General features: G+C 40.7%; 1 protein-coding gene and 1 long non-coding RNA gene across 2 annotated transcripts; both read right to left on the reverse strand.

Moving 5' to 3' along the window:
* Positions 1–652: 652 nt before the first annotated feature.
* On the reverse strand, positions 653–8,896 carry LOC117423594 (intestinal-type alkaline phosphatase-like). Its single transcript, XM_058990398.1, has 11 exons — positions 8,475–8,896; positions 7,015–7,131; positions 6,301–6,416; positions 5,414–5,588; positions 4,569–4,741; positions 4,088–4,222; positions 3,503–3,572; positions 3,220–3,354; positions 2,664–2,855; positions 2,135–2,251; positions 653–1,612 (listed from the first exon to the last, which is right to left on the reverse strand). The coding sequence occupies exons 1-11, from the start codon at positions 8,551–8,553 to the stop codon at positions 1,341–1,343; spliced, it is 1,581 nt and encodes a 526-aa protein (XP_058846381.1). The 5' UTR covers positions 8,554–8,896; the 3' UTR covers positions 653–1,340.
* A 64-nt stretch (positions 8,897–8,960) lies between these two features.
* Positions 8,961–10,827, reverse strand: LOC131697905 (uncharacterized). Its single transcript, XR_009307531.1, has 3 exons — positions 10,414–10,827; positions 9,619–10,046; positions 8,961–9,145 (listed from the first exon to the last, which is right to left on the reverse strand). It is a non-coding gene; the product is annotated as an uncharacterized LOC131697905 (long non-coding RNA).
* Between the last annotated feature and the right edge of the window lie 793 nt (positions 10,828–11,620).

An 11,620-nucleotide genomic window follows, 5' to 3' on the forward strand; every position in this document is an offset into this window, starting at 1 on the left:
AACTCTCAAGGCTGATTAAGAGAAGTGAGCTGAGGAAGCATATTAGTGTTGTGCCAAGGTGATCCATTGTGCAATGCTACTATCCTTCCCCACTTAAATATATTAGGAAAATGTAGATAATAGATGTTAATGTCTTGCTGGTGGCTGAACTCATTGCACTGGAAGTTTGGTAGTAACGCCATCACTCTCAAGCACACACGAATCTTCTTCATACTCTTGTCATCCATGCATTACCATAGGAACAGGAGGCTGCAGCAGGACAGGTTTACAAACACACAGACACATGCACGTTTGCTGTGGCCAGCATTCCATTTATACAGCACTGGAATGCAAATAGAACCAAAGCATCCCATTTATACAGCACTGGAATGCAAATAGAACCAAAGCATCCCATTTATACAGCACTGGAATGCAAATAGAACCAAAGCATCCCATTTATACAGCACCGGAATGCAAATAGAACAAAAGCATTCCATTTATACAGCACTGGAATGCAAATAGAACCAAAGCATTCCATTTATACAGCACTGGAATGCAAATAGAACCAAAACATCCCATTTATACAGCACTGGAATGCAAATAGAACCAAAGCATTACATTTATACAGTACTGGAATGCAAACAGAACAGAAGGCACAGCAGCGTAGAACACATTTTTATGTAGCTGGCATAACTATAATTGTATTAAGTTTATTATAGCAACGTGTGCAAATTCATAGGAAATAAATAACTGGGCTGGGATGCATGCATTCAAACCAATTGAACAGTGTAACTCAGTGCTGGCCAACTTATGGCCCATTACCTCCACAACAGTGCTCTTTTAAGGCATACAAATCTATGCATGTCAAGACTGCTGAAGTGGTCTTTAGTGGAATCTGGTAAAAAGCACATTTGTTCAGTTTTAGTAAACTTACTTAAGGTTACATTGTTTTTTAAACTTGTGTTATACAGTACTCTGGTGTAATTTACTTGGAAAGCTTTTTAAAAAGAACCAGCAAATGTTTAGCTGTTTATTCTTTCCTGTTTTAAAACAGCAGCAGATTGTGTTTCTTTCAACTCTTTTCAACAGGTCAACCTTCTGCATCACTTTATTGCTTTAAAAAATGTATGAATCAAAGTGCTTTCTCAACTCCAGAGAACACATTAATCTCAGTTCCCAGCACTTAAGTCACATCTTTAAAAAATATATATATTTCTTCATTTTAATTTGTCTAAACGTCCGACACACAACGTGTTTGTGCTTGCATGTCTGCCATTTGTAATAAAACTATTTAAAATGAAGAAATAGTCATCTTTTTCTTTTTAAAGATGTGAAGCGAGTGCTGGTTGCTGCCTTGTGCTTCAGATGGTGAGCGTGGCTGACAGCAGCACCAGAGGCAGGGTGAAGAAGCTGGCTAGGGTCGTGGCAGAGTCTCCAGGCGGGGTCTCCAGGGGGCAGTCGGTGTAGGGCTCTATGCAGCCTGCGTACGCCATCACGTGGGCAATGTAGTTCTGCTCCTGAACCCCGTGGAACAGGTGAGCCATGGGGCCCTTGGCAAGGATAGCCACATCTTCACCACCGTGGGTCTCTGAGTCCAGGGGCACTGCAGCTTGCTGCAGGTAGTCTTTATCATCTGAAGAAAAGAATGACACACAGAGCAGATCAACAACAAGGCATATTCTGTATAGCACACCAGGCTTCATCTGCAATTGTATAGTTGGTTTCACAGAGCCTGATCACCACTAATCTTGGACTACCTAATGTAACCTTAGGTAAGGGAGTCCAGAATTAGTGTTAATCAAGGTCTATGAAACCAGCCATTAAGCGTTTTTATTCATTTTGTAATATAAAGGTGGATTTTTCACCTTTTCATAAACAAGATAATTAAAGATTGAAGTAACACTCTGAGAATATGTCCGGCTGGGATCTAGTTATGTATTACGTAAAGGTGGCCAGTCGGGGATTCTACTTCAGTATTGCTTGCAAACAGTAAGAATGTCTATTTCTCAGATTGGACACTAGGTGGTGCTAGACACTGCTGCAGAGCGCAGAACAAAATGAGCCAGTGAATTTCTGAGCAGTTGTTGCTGTGGATCACAGAAGTTTGTAGAAACTTCTCACATGATCTAAGGAGAAGAATGTTTTACTTTCTTACCTGCAGTGGTAGCATTCACAACTGGACGGCTTCCATTTTCAATAGCAAACCCCGGCCCGTTTCCATACAGTATGGAGGTGTAAGGTTTTTTGTCATCTGCAATTTTAGGTGCCAGTCCTGAAAGAAAGAAACCAGTGACGACTCTGCTTATCTTAATGTCACTCAGCATCAGCTATTACATATGAGTCAGGTCAGTATAGACCCCTAGGTTAATGTCTAATGCTCCTGGAATCTGGCCAATAAAATCAAATGAAAAGATGCATAGTTAACAAAAGTTTTCCTTAAATCATGGCAAAATGAATGTCATTCTTGTTGTGCTTGGAGACCAGATGAATACTGATTGGAGCACTTGCTTTGCTGACTATTGCACCAGTACAAGTTGCAATATTGTGCACGACTATAGTCAGGTTTTATTTCAGATTAACTAAAATATCTGTTTTATGATATTTCTCTCATACCAATAATTGCACTGAATGCACGTTATAGTTCTAATTACCGCATCAACAATCTGTTACTAGTGTCTGCTTACCGAAGATGGAGCTGCCGCGCTTGGTGTAGCCTCCGAAAGAGAAGACGTGGGAGTGGTCAGCGGTGACCACACTGAGGGTGTCCTTTTCATCGGTCAGCTCTGAGACCCTCTCTATGGTGCGGTCAAACATCACCGCCTCCATCAATGCCTTCTTGGCCTTGCCATCGTGGTGGCCGTGGTCGATTCTCCCCCTTGAAATTCAAAAGAACAAATGGGCATGCTGTTAATGTCAGTAGTTATTCAAATAGAATTATGTTTGCTCATTGAATTCATAGTGAAGTAAATATCAGTTGGCCTATGTGATACATTTCACCTTCATATGCTCATATGAACCCCCAGCTTGCAAACTGACACTTATATTTACTGTAGCAACACAACCAGAGTTGGCTTGCTTACTGTTCGTCACCATGGTACCACGATGCTCCGGTATAGCTAACTGCTCTGATTCTACTCGTTCTCTGCTGCTATTCCAAATCTAGGGTTTTTTTATCGTCTGTATTCATGTAAACAATGGCACTGGCTAAGAGAGTGTATGTAACAATGTAAGAATACTCATCTTCCACGAAGAGGAAGAATCCCTTGGGGTTCCTGCTGAGGATCGCGATGGCCTTTTCTGTCATCTCAATGATAGAGGGTTCCAAAGTCTTATTTCTGTTCAGCTCGTACTGCATGTCTCCTGGCTCAAACAGCCCTTACCAGAGAAGAGTGAGAACACTGTTGTGTTAATGTATGTCTGTATGTATGGATGGATGGATGGATGGATGTAGCCTATGTATGAATGTTGAGCATTTTTAAGAACCAATAAAACATTATCGAAGTTATTTTTTTTAAATGCTTACCCATCAAGTAGTCTGTCTTTTTGACATCAACAGAATCCAATGCATCCTTATTCCAGACATATTTTGCTCCCTAAACAATAATACAAATCATATATATATATATATATATATATATATTGTAGCGATCTTGGTTAACACAGACAGGCGCATCACAGAGGGCGAGGCAATCCACCACACACAGCATAGCACCAATACCGCGTACAAAGGGGCTGGCTCTTTTGTAGAGCAGTATCTGCGCTATGCTTTAGTGCGAGAGGTCCCGGGTTCGCTCCCGCCCTCCACCTGTGTGTGGATTGCCTCATCCTGTGTGATGCGCCTGCCTGCGTTAACTGAGATCCCTACTATATATATTATTTATAGTTCAAGCAAAAATACTAAAATACTAAATAACCAAGTACTGATTTTTGTTTGTAGTTCAAGTTGTTATTTTACGTCTTGTGTCTGCATATTAACTGTGGTTTCTTTCTTAGTCCTATTTCTGCATCCCCTACTAAATAATACTGGAGTTCTGCAGTGTATGCAGCAGTATAGTACTATGCCATGGCGCACAACTTTTCATTCATGTACAAGCAATGGCTCCTGTACCTTTCTTTTGCTGAGCCACTCGTCAATGAGGTTCCTCTTGTCCAATCGGACGCCCGCTTGGGCCGGGTACGTTGGGTACTCAGGGTCCTTGGTGCCATTGGGGGTCATGTACTTCCTGCCTCCTCCAAGGATCACCTGCAACAGGATTGGCAATATCACCAAGGGAGCGAAGCCCGGCCACGCCTACTTCTGTACGATAAGCCACGCCCCCATTGGAACCTGCGGGCTGCAGCTACACTTATAATTCAGCCGAGTGTAGAGCACAATGTCAGTGGTGGTAGCTACATTAAACTGAAAAAATATATATACTGGTAACACTGTATGTGCATTGCTAACACTGTAATTGCACATGTGTAATTACATCGTTATGACAAATACTGTCAGCGAACACCCACACGGCTGTGTGGAAGCACTCTGCAATGAATGCTTTATCCAGGTGTGACCCCACAAGCCACTTCTGCAGTACAGCGGGTCTCCTTACATTTATGTCTGTGTTGCTGATGAGCTGGGCTGAGATATCAGTGCACCCTTCTTTGAGAGCTTCGGGAGTCATGGCAGCATCGCTGTACCAGTCCCTGTTGGCGATGTGAGCATAGGTAGCAGAGGGGGAGGCGTGCTGTACCCTGGTAGTGGTGACAAAACCCACGGATTTACCTGCAGGACACAAGAGCATAAGAACTGTAGGAAAGGACATTCAGCGTATCCTTTGTTCCTTTAAGCACGCAATTCCCCCCCAGAGGAATGCTGGTACACAAAAAAAGCACTGCAGACTCCCTGTGTACCGAGAGAGAGCAGTCTGCACACAGAGGGCATTATTTTAAAAGCATTTCCGCCATTCTTAAATGAACTGCATTTTTTTTTTTTTTTAAGAGGAAAAATAAATAATGTCAAATGTTACAAAATGAGATGCAAAACCCATCTAGATGGCTGAAGAGAATTTGAAATACATAACTTACAGTAGTAGTTTGGTTTTAGTTTTGTAAAATGAACAGGGGCTTTACCTCTTTCATAAAACAGGAGTTAATTAAAAGACAAGTAAAAATACAGGGCCACCTTGTAAATTAGACGGCTGGAGTCTTTGTGGCAGCTGGAAACCGAAAGCACTTTGCTGAACTTTTCTAGTTAAGTTTCTCAAGACAATCTTGTGTTGCTTTCCAAATACATAAAAGAAAACAGGAAAATATATTTTTTGCCACATACTTCATTTTTTATAAAGAATGCATAAAACCGCTAAATTGCCCTGAGGATGTTTTGCAAATGACTGGTGTTACACCCGCACTGTTTGCTGGTGAGCTGCACACTGCTGCGTGCTAACCCAGTACACACCAGCCTGCTTGGCTCTGTGCAGAATTGACACGACCTCATTCCCTTTGGTGGTATTGCAGTGATACCGCCTGGCCGCTGCACTCAGACCCACGGTCCCGTAATTCCCCTTCACGCCACACAGGTAGGCTGTGGCTGTCCCTGCACTGTCAGGAACCTGGTAATCCACATTGTAGGTCTGCAAGAAGAGAAACACATCGTGTGCCAAATATATGACAAACATGTTTTTTTTTTTTTTGTGGTAAGTGGGGGAAAAGCTTGTTTACATTCTTAAAAAGGTGGAAATATAATTATTCACAAGATGAACATGACGTCAGAAACGAAACATGATGAATACAAATATATACTTTATATATATATATATATATATATATATATATATATATATATATATATATATATATATATATATATATATATATAAATCGTTTTTTGTTATTGATGAAACTCACTTAGAAGAGGGTTTAGGATCAGTTTGGTTGACTTTACTAAGTGAAAGCAATAAATGTCAGCTGTCATTTAGCTGTAGTTTCCCCTGCTTCCCCCCAGATGAATGTTGTTGGTGTGTACTGTACCTCATTTGTATGACAGTTTCTTCCCCTGGCCCACTTTTACAATACCGTGCTTTATCTTTGCTGTCACAGAACAGCGGTTTGCTAAGCTCTTCCGCTACCTCTGTATACTACTGTCATACACATCCAGAGGAGAGGTGGAGACTGCTGAAGTGAGTGAAAAGGGGTTTGGAATGGAGGCGTGACACCACCTTCCTGTTTGAAAAGCAATCATTAGTAAGACACTGGTCGTTCTCTGTGTGTATAATTCATAATCTCTTCCCAGCGCGTTTTCCATCTCGGTTAGAAATGTAGCGGTGGGTCCCGTGGTTTCCTCACCTTGGAAAGCGCCAGGTACGGGAAGGTATCCATGGCGAGGACAGTCTCCGCCCCCAGCTGATTGTTCAGCTGCCCCTTGAAGATTCGGGCTGCTGTCAGCGTGGGTATCCCCATTCCTGGAGAGAGGAAACATCACGGAGCAGAGGAGTGAAATAACACAGCTTACCTGCAGTGACACACACGCCGTATTCTTTAACCAGGTATATACAATGTATCATCACTCCAGAGATCGCTCTAACCCCTGCTGTATTAACAGAGGCACTTGAGAATGAGAACACATGGCACCACGCTAACCCTCCTGTCTGATACACCACTATAAACAAGATCCAACAACACCACTAGCTTTGATACATTCTAGGGATGCGTAGCATTTTTAATTAGATACCTTTGTAACTCTTTCAATCTAAATATGGAAAGCGTTACAAAAGGTATCTAATTCTATTGTCTTCTACACAATGTTAAAAATACGGGCTAATTACCACATGCGCGATAGCAATTGGGAGGTTTGAATGAGGCGTCGGTTCTTTTATTGCAGGAGGGTACAGCTTACTTTAGCAGGGGTTGCCCTGTTTTGTTTGCCCTCAAGATTTAGATAATATCCGCTGGAAGATCACATACACCTGAGTGTGCTCTGCCCCTCCCTCTGTCCCTCTCTCTCCCCTCCCCTGTTAAATGAAGCTCCTGGAGAGCTGTGGTTCCCTAGCATGTACTCACCATCGCCCAGGAAGAGGATGAGGTTCTTGGCTCGATAATGTTTCTGTTTCAGGGCCATGGCCACGTCCAGAGACTGTTTAGCTTTAGCATTCCAGAAAGCGGGTTTTTCTTCCTCCGCTTCAGAAAGCAAACAGAAATCGAAGTGAGACACACAAAACCAGCTGATCATTAATAACACGGCTCAGAGCGTAAATTGTTCTGTTCACTCAGATCACAGATGAAATCCGCTCTGCAGCGCTGCTCCGGGGGAACGGACCTGAAGTGAGCATGCTGTTAGTGACTGCTCAGAATGGCTCGCTTAATTCACACACCCACAGAAAAATAAAACTCAGAGTTAGAACTTTCTATTGATTGGACCTTTCAGTTAGGTAACAAGATTTAACATGTAGCAAAATATTTAACTAAATCTTAGATCTCTTAACTAGATTTAACATTTAGCTAAATATTTAACTGGCCAGCTAAATCTCTAAAAAAATCTATAACGTTTCAGCCAATCAAATTGCGTGAAAGCACAAAGCAGGAAGAGCTCATTTGCATACAAAATCCAGATTTAGCAGGCCAGTTAAATATTTAACTAAATGTTAAAACTTATTAAGAGATTTAAGATTTATTTAAATATTTAGCTAAATGTTAAATATATTTTTAGAGATTTAAGATTTATTTAAATATTTACCTAAAAGTTAAATCTTTTTAGAGATTTAAGATTTAGTTAAATATTTAAGTTCACAAAATCCAGATTTATTTGCGAACAGCTAAATCTTGACTCTCAAAATAAATATTTAATAACAAAATATATATTTATTTTTTAAAATATTTAGCATTTAAATGTTGCTACATATTTTAAGATTTATAAATTACATCTGAATGTACACATTAAAAAAAAAATATATTTTCACATTTATAAATCTGGGGAAAAAATACAAGATTTAAATTAAATATGGAAAAATGTAAAAATTAAATATTAATTTTTTATTTTATTTTTTTACACATGGCACCCCATATATCTATAGCCTCTGTGCTCTTCAGAATGGCTTCGAAACAACTAAGGATTATCAGACACTTTTTTTTTTTCTTTTTTTAATAATAAGTTAGAGATCAAATAATATTTGTCCGTATGTATTTTTTAATAGCCCAACTGTTTGTCCTATGTTGGTAATTTTGTTATTGTATGATTTATAATATATATATATATATATATATATATATATATATATATATATATATATATATATATAGGAAAATGTCCTTAAGATGTGATCTGACCTGAGAATCGGCTAGTTGCTGATTGAAGCAGATACAGTAGCTTTTTAAATGAGCGTGAGGTCTCTCTAGGGAAGGGAGGGAACTCACAAAAAAACACAACCCCCTAAATCAAAGCCACAGCTTTAGAAACCTGAGAAGGGAGAATGGCAAATAAATTAATGAATACATTTTTTTTTAAAAAATCATGGTTTACTTACCAGGGATTACTCCACGGGAGAGAGTAATAGAAAGACAAAGCAGTAATCCAATATACACTGAGCAGTGCCAGGGGTCCATGGTCTGTGTCAATGTGACTGATCCTGAGACACGCTGCCCTTGTGCTGCTTAAATAACACGTTATGATTCATACCTTTGGACCCAGAAGATTAAAGGACAGAATCTTAGAATTTGCATAAGACTAGCTATAAAACACTTAACTGTAGATCAGGGACACACAGCCTGTGGGCCACATGCCACCTGTTTATCATCTGGCTGCGGCCCAGGGGATTTATTCCATTTCACTTATGACTATATCGGAAATATTTTTTGTAACTTTGTTGACTTGCTTTTCCTCATTTTTCACATAAAAAGCAGCACACTGTTTTAATTTGCACAGCGGAGGATAATTACTTCTCATCAACTTAAGTCTACAACTAATTTCATGAGTCTCCCCCTCCCCCCCCCCGCCCCCCCGAGTTGGGTTCCTTCGGGCACTCAGTGTAGGGCTCGATGCAGTCCGCGTACACCATCACATGGGCGATGTAGTTCTGCTCCTTCACGCCACGGAACAGGTGAGCCATGGGGCCTCTGGCGAATACAGCCACGTCTTCACCACCGTGAGAGTCAGAGCTCACAGGGACCACCGCCTGCTGCCTGTACTCCACATCCACTGCGGAGAGGGTGAGGGAGGGAGAAAGAAAGAAAGGAAAAAAAGAAAGGGTAAATAACATTTGATAGCATTGCAATTAAAAGGAAACGCAACGTTTGCAAAAGGTTTTGGTGGGACACTCAAACCTGTGGTTTGTTACCATGGAGAATGACTAACAACCCTTTCTGATTTGTAAACGACACTGTATCTGAAAATTAGATTAAGAGACTAGGGGCAGGCAGGACTGTTTTCTGCCAAGAAATCATAAAGTGTATTATAAAATCTCAGAAAAATGCTAATTCTGCATGATTAGCACAGGTTTAATGGTTGAAAGGCACTGTGCCTTGAAGAAGCAAACATGACTCTGAATTTGTTTAGGTGGTATCAAAGGTTAAGGTAAGGCATTCATTTAGAGTCATAACAAGTTAATCAGAAGGTGCTACAGAAATGGACATTAAACTGTGACAGGTGACGTGTTCCACTGTTAGACTTACTGTATTCTGTCATGTTTCGTTCTCAAGGGCATGTCCAGGTCTGTTGGCATACCGGATGCTGGTAAAGGGCACGTTGTCCTCGGCTTGCTTGGGTGCTAGACCTGCAGTAAATACAGAAACTCCAGGCACACACAGGAAGCCTAATCATCTGCGCATGTAGGTAAGCAGTCTCCTGACTCACTGGGTGCAAAGAGGAGGGGATTCCTGTCTCAAACTCTTCAGATTCTTAATGAGAATGATCTATAATGTAGTGTTACCGAGCACTGTCACAATAAGCGTCGGAGGACAACGCAGCTCTGGGCAGCTTACAGGCAAGCCCGCAGGCACCTGGCCAGACTGCAGGGGTTGCTGGTGCGCGGTGAGCCGAGGACACCCTGGCCGACCTAAACCACTGGACGGATGGACAGATAAGGCTAATGGATCAGCACCTGGGGGATGAACATAGAGGCATGTTGTCAGTTATGGTCTTCCAAGTATGGTAAAGACAGATTGGAGAGTGGATTAAAAAAATTGTTTTGAGTAGATTTTTCAGAATATTAAATACAAAATGTAGCACTTTCAATTTTTTTTGCATACATGACTGATTAATGTATTATGCACATGAATTCCCTGTCTCGTGATAGAAGCTGCATCTCCCTGTTAAGGGCAGATTCAGTCACAGTGGGCACTGCACACACAAAACCTGCAGGGTCTGTAGAACAGCAATAACCGAGGATGTGGACGCCTTTGTCACATTGAATAAGGAAGCCGTTGTGGCCTACACCCTAGCGACAGTGTTGTAGCAGACATTCTTACCTCTTCCAGCCACCGTATATACAGTACAGCACTGCTGTCGGTACTTGTCACAGAATTATAAATAACTTCAAGATTCATGTCGCAACAAGATCCTAATGACATGAGCAGTGGAAATCCTCTTGCAGAGACACAGTCCCACACAGGGAGAATCATTGAGCTGATCTGAACCTTGCAGGACTGACTAGAGCTCTGGAGATGAAGCTGTGAATGCAGGGAAAGGGCTATTGAAACAACACTCCGAGTAGATGTGCAGTACAAACAAGTACAGTACTAAGAAAGATGAACGAGACAAACAAGACTAATGCACATTAAACAGGAGCAATGTATTACACTGAAGGTCTATGGCTCTTCAATGTAGCCATTAAAAAAATAAATAAATAAAAAAAGATATTTGGTGGATTTCTCTTGTTTATATTTTTGCCGATCTTTGTTAAGTACCAACTACATTTCTCTTTGAAAAACATCAGAACACAAGCTGGTCATTGGATAGATTACATTTCGACTTAACATTTGCGATTAACAAAATGAGAGTAAGTTATCATAACAATTTAGTTAGAAAAAATTAAAAAAACAGGCAAATTACAAAGTAGCCTGTCCTCATATTAGGACAATGGCACTTAATGAGTTAAAACCGTCAACAGCCAATAGGCAGAATGAGCCAATGAGAAGGCTCTGTGTCATTTTGTAACCAATTATTAAGAAGGGCTTTCAACAGAGAGGACATAATGTATTTGTAATCTTGTGTTGCACAGTGCTAAGTGGAATACTCATGGCAGTGAAATGTAATTGATAAGGGGGGGGGGGGGGGGGGGTGTCACACAATCCAAGAAGAACCTGTGTACTGTAGTTGAGCCTCCTTGTGATTGCGTAGGTCTGCAAACAGAGTCCCGGTGTTTAATTCCAACATGTCTGAAGTTACTTCACACTGATACCATGTTAGTGCATTTCACTTTAGCACATGCATGCTTTAGAATAAATATACACTACACTGATTATACCACATCCAAAGTGGAAGAAAAACCCCCTGATAATTAACATTATTATTTCACATGGCGTAATCATAGACGTACTAAATAAGAAATGAAGGTCAGGTTTAGAGTAGAAAAGTGTTACAGCTCACATTGAAAACAAATGACAATGATAACAATGCTAATAATAATAATAATAATAATAATAATAATACCTGGAGTTACTGCAGCTGATCCCA

The sequence above is a fragment of the Acipenser ruthenus genome, chromosome 17 (assembly GCF_902713425.1).
Source record: "Acipenser ruthenus chromosome 17, fAciRut3.2 maternal haplotype, whole genome shotgun sequence".
Lineage (NCBI taxonomy): Eukaryota > Metazoa > Chordata > Actinopteri > Acipenseriformes > Acipenseridae > Acipenser > Acipenser ruthenus.

Bases quoted from the DNA above. Each gene is read 5' to 3' on its own strand.
- LOC117423594 (XM_058990398.1), bottom strand. From the start codon at position 8,553: ATGGACCCCTGGCACTGCTCAGTGTATATTGGATTACTGCTTTGTCTT. The intron at 5,589-6,300 runs GTGAGGAAACCA...CTCTTCTTGCAG, and splicing joins CGTACCTGGCGCTTTCCAAG to ACCTACAATGTGGATTACCA. The intron at 1,613-2,134 runs GTAAGAAAGTAA...TCTTTTCTTCAG, and splicing joins TGTGAATGCTACCACTGCAG to ATGATAAAGACTACCTGCAG.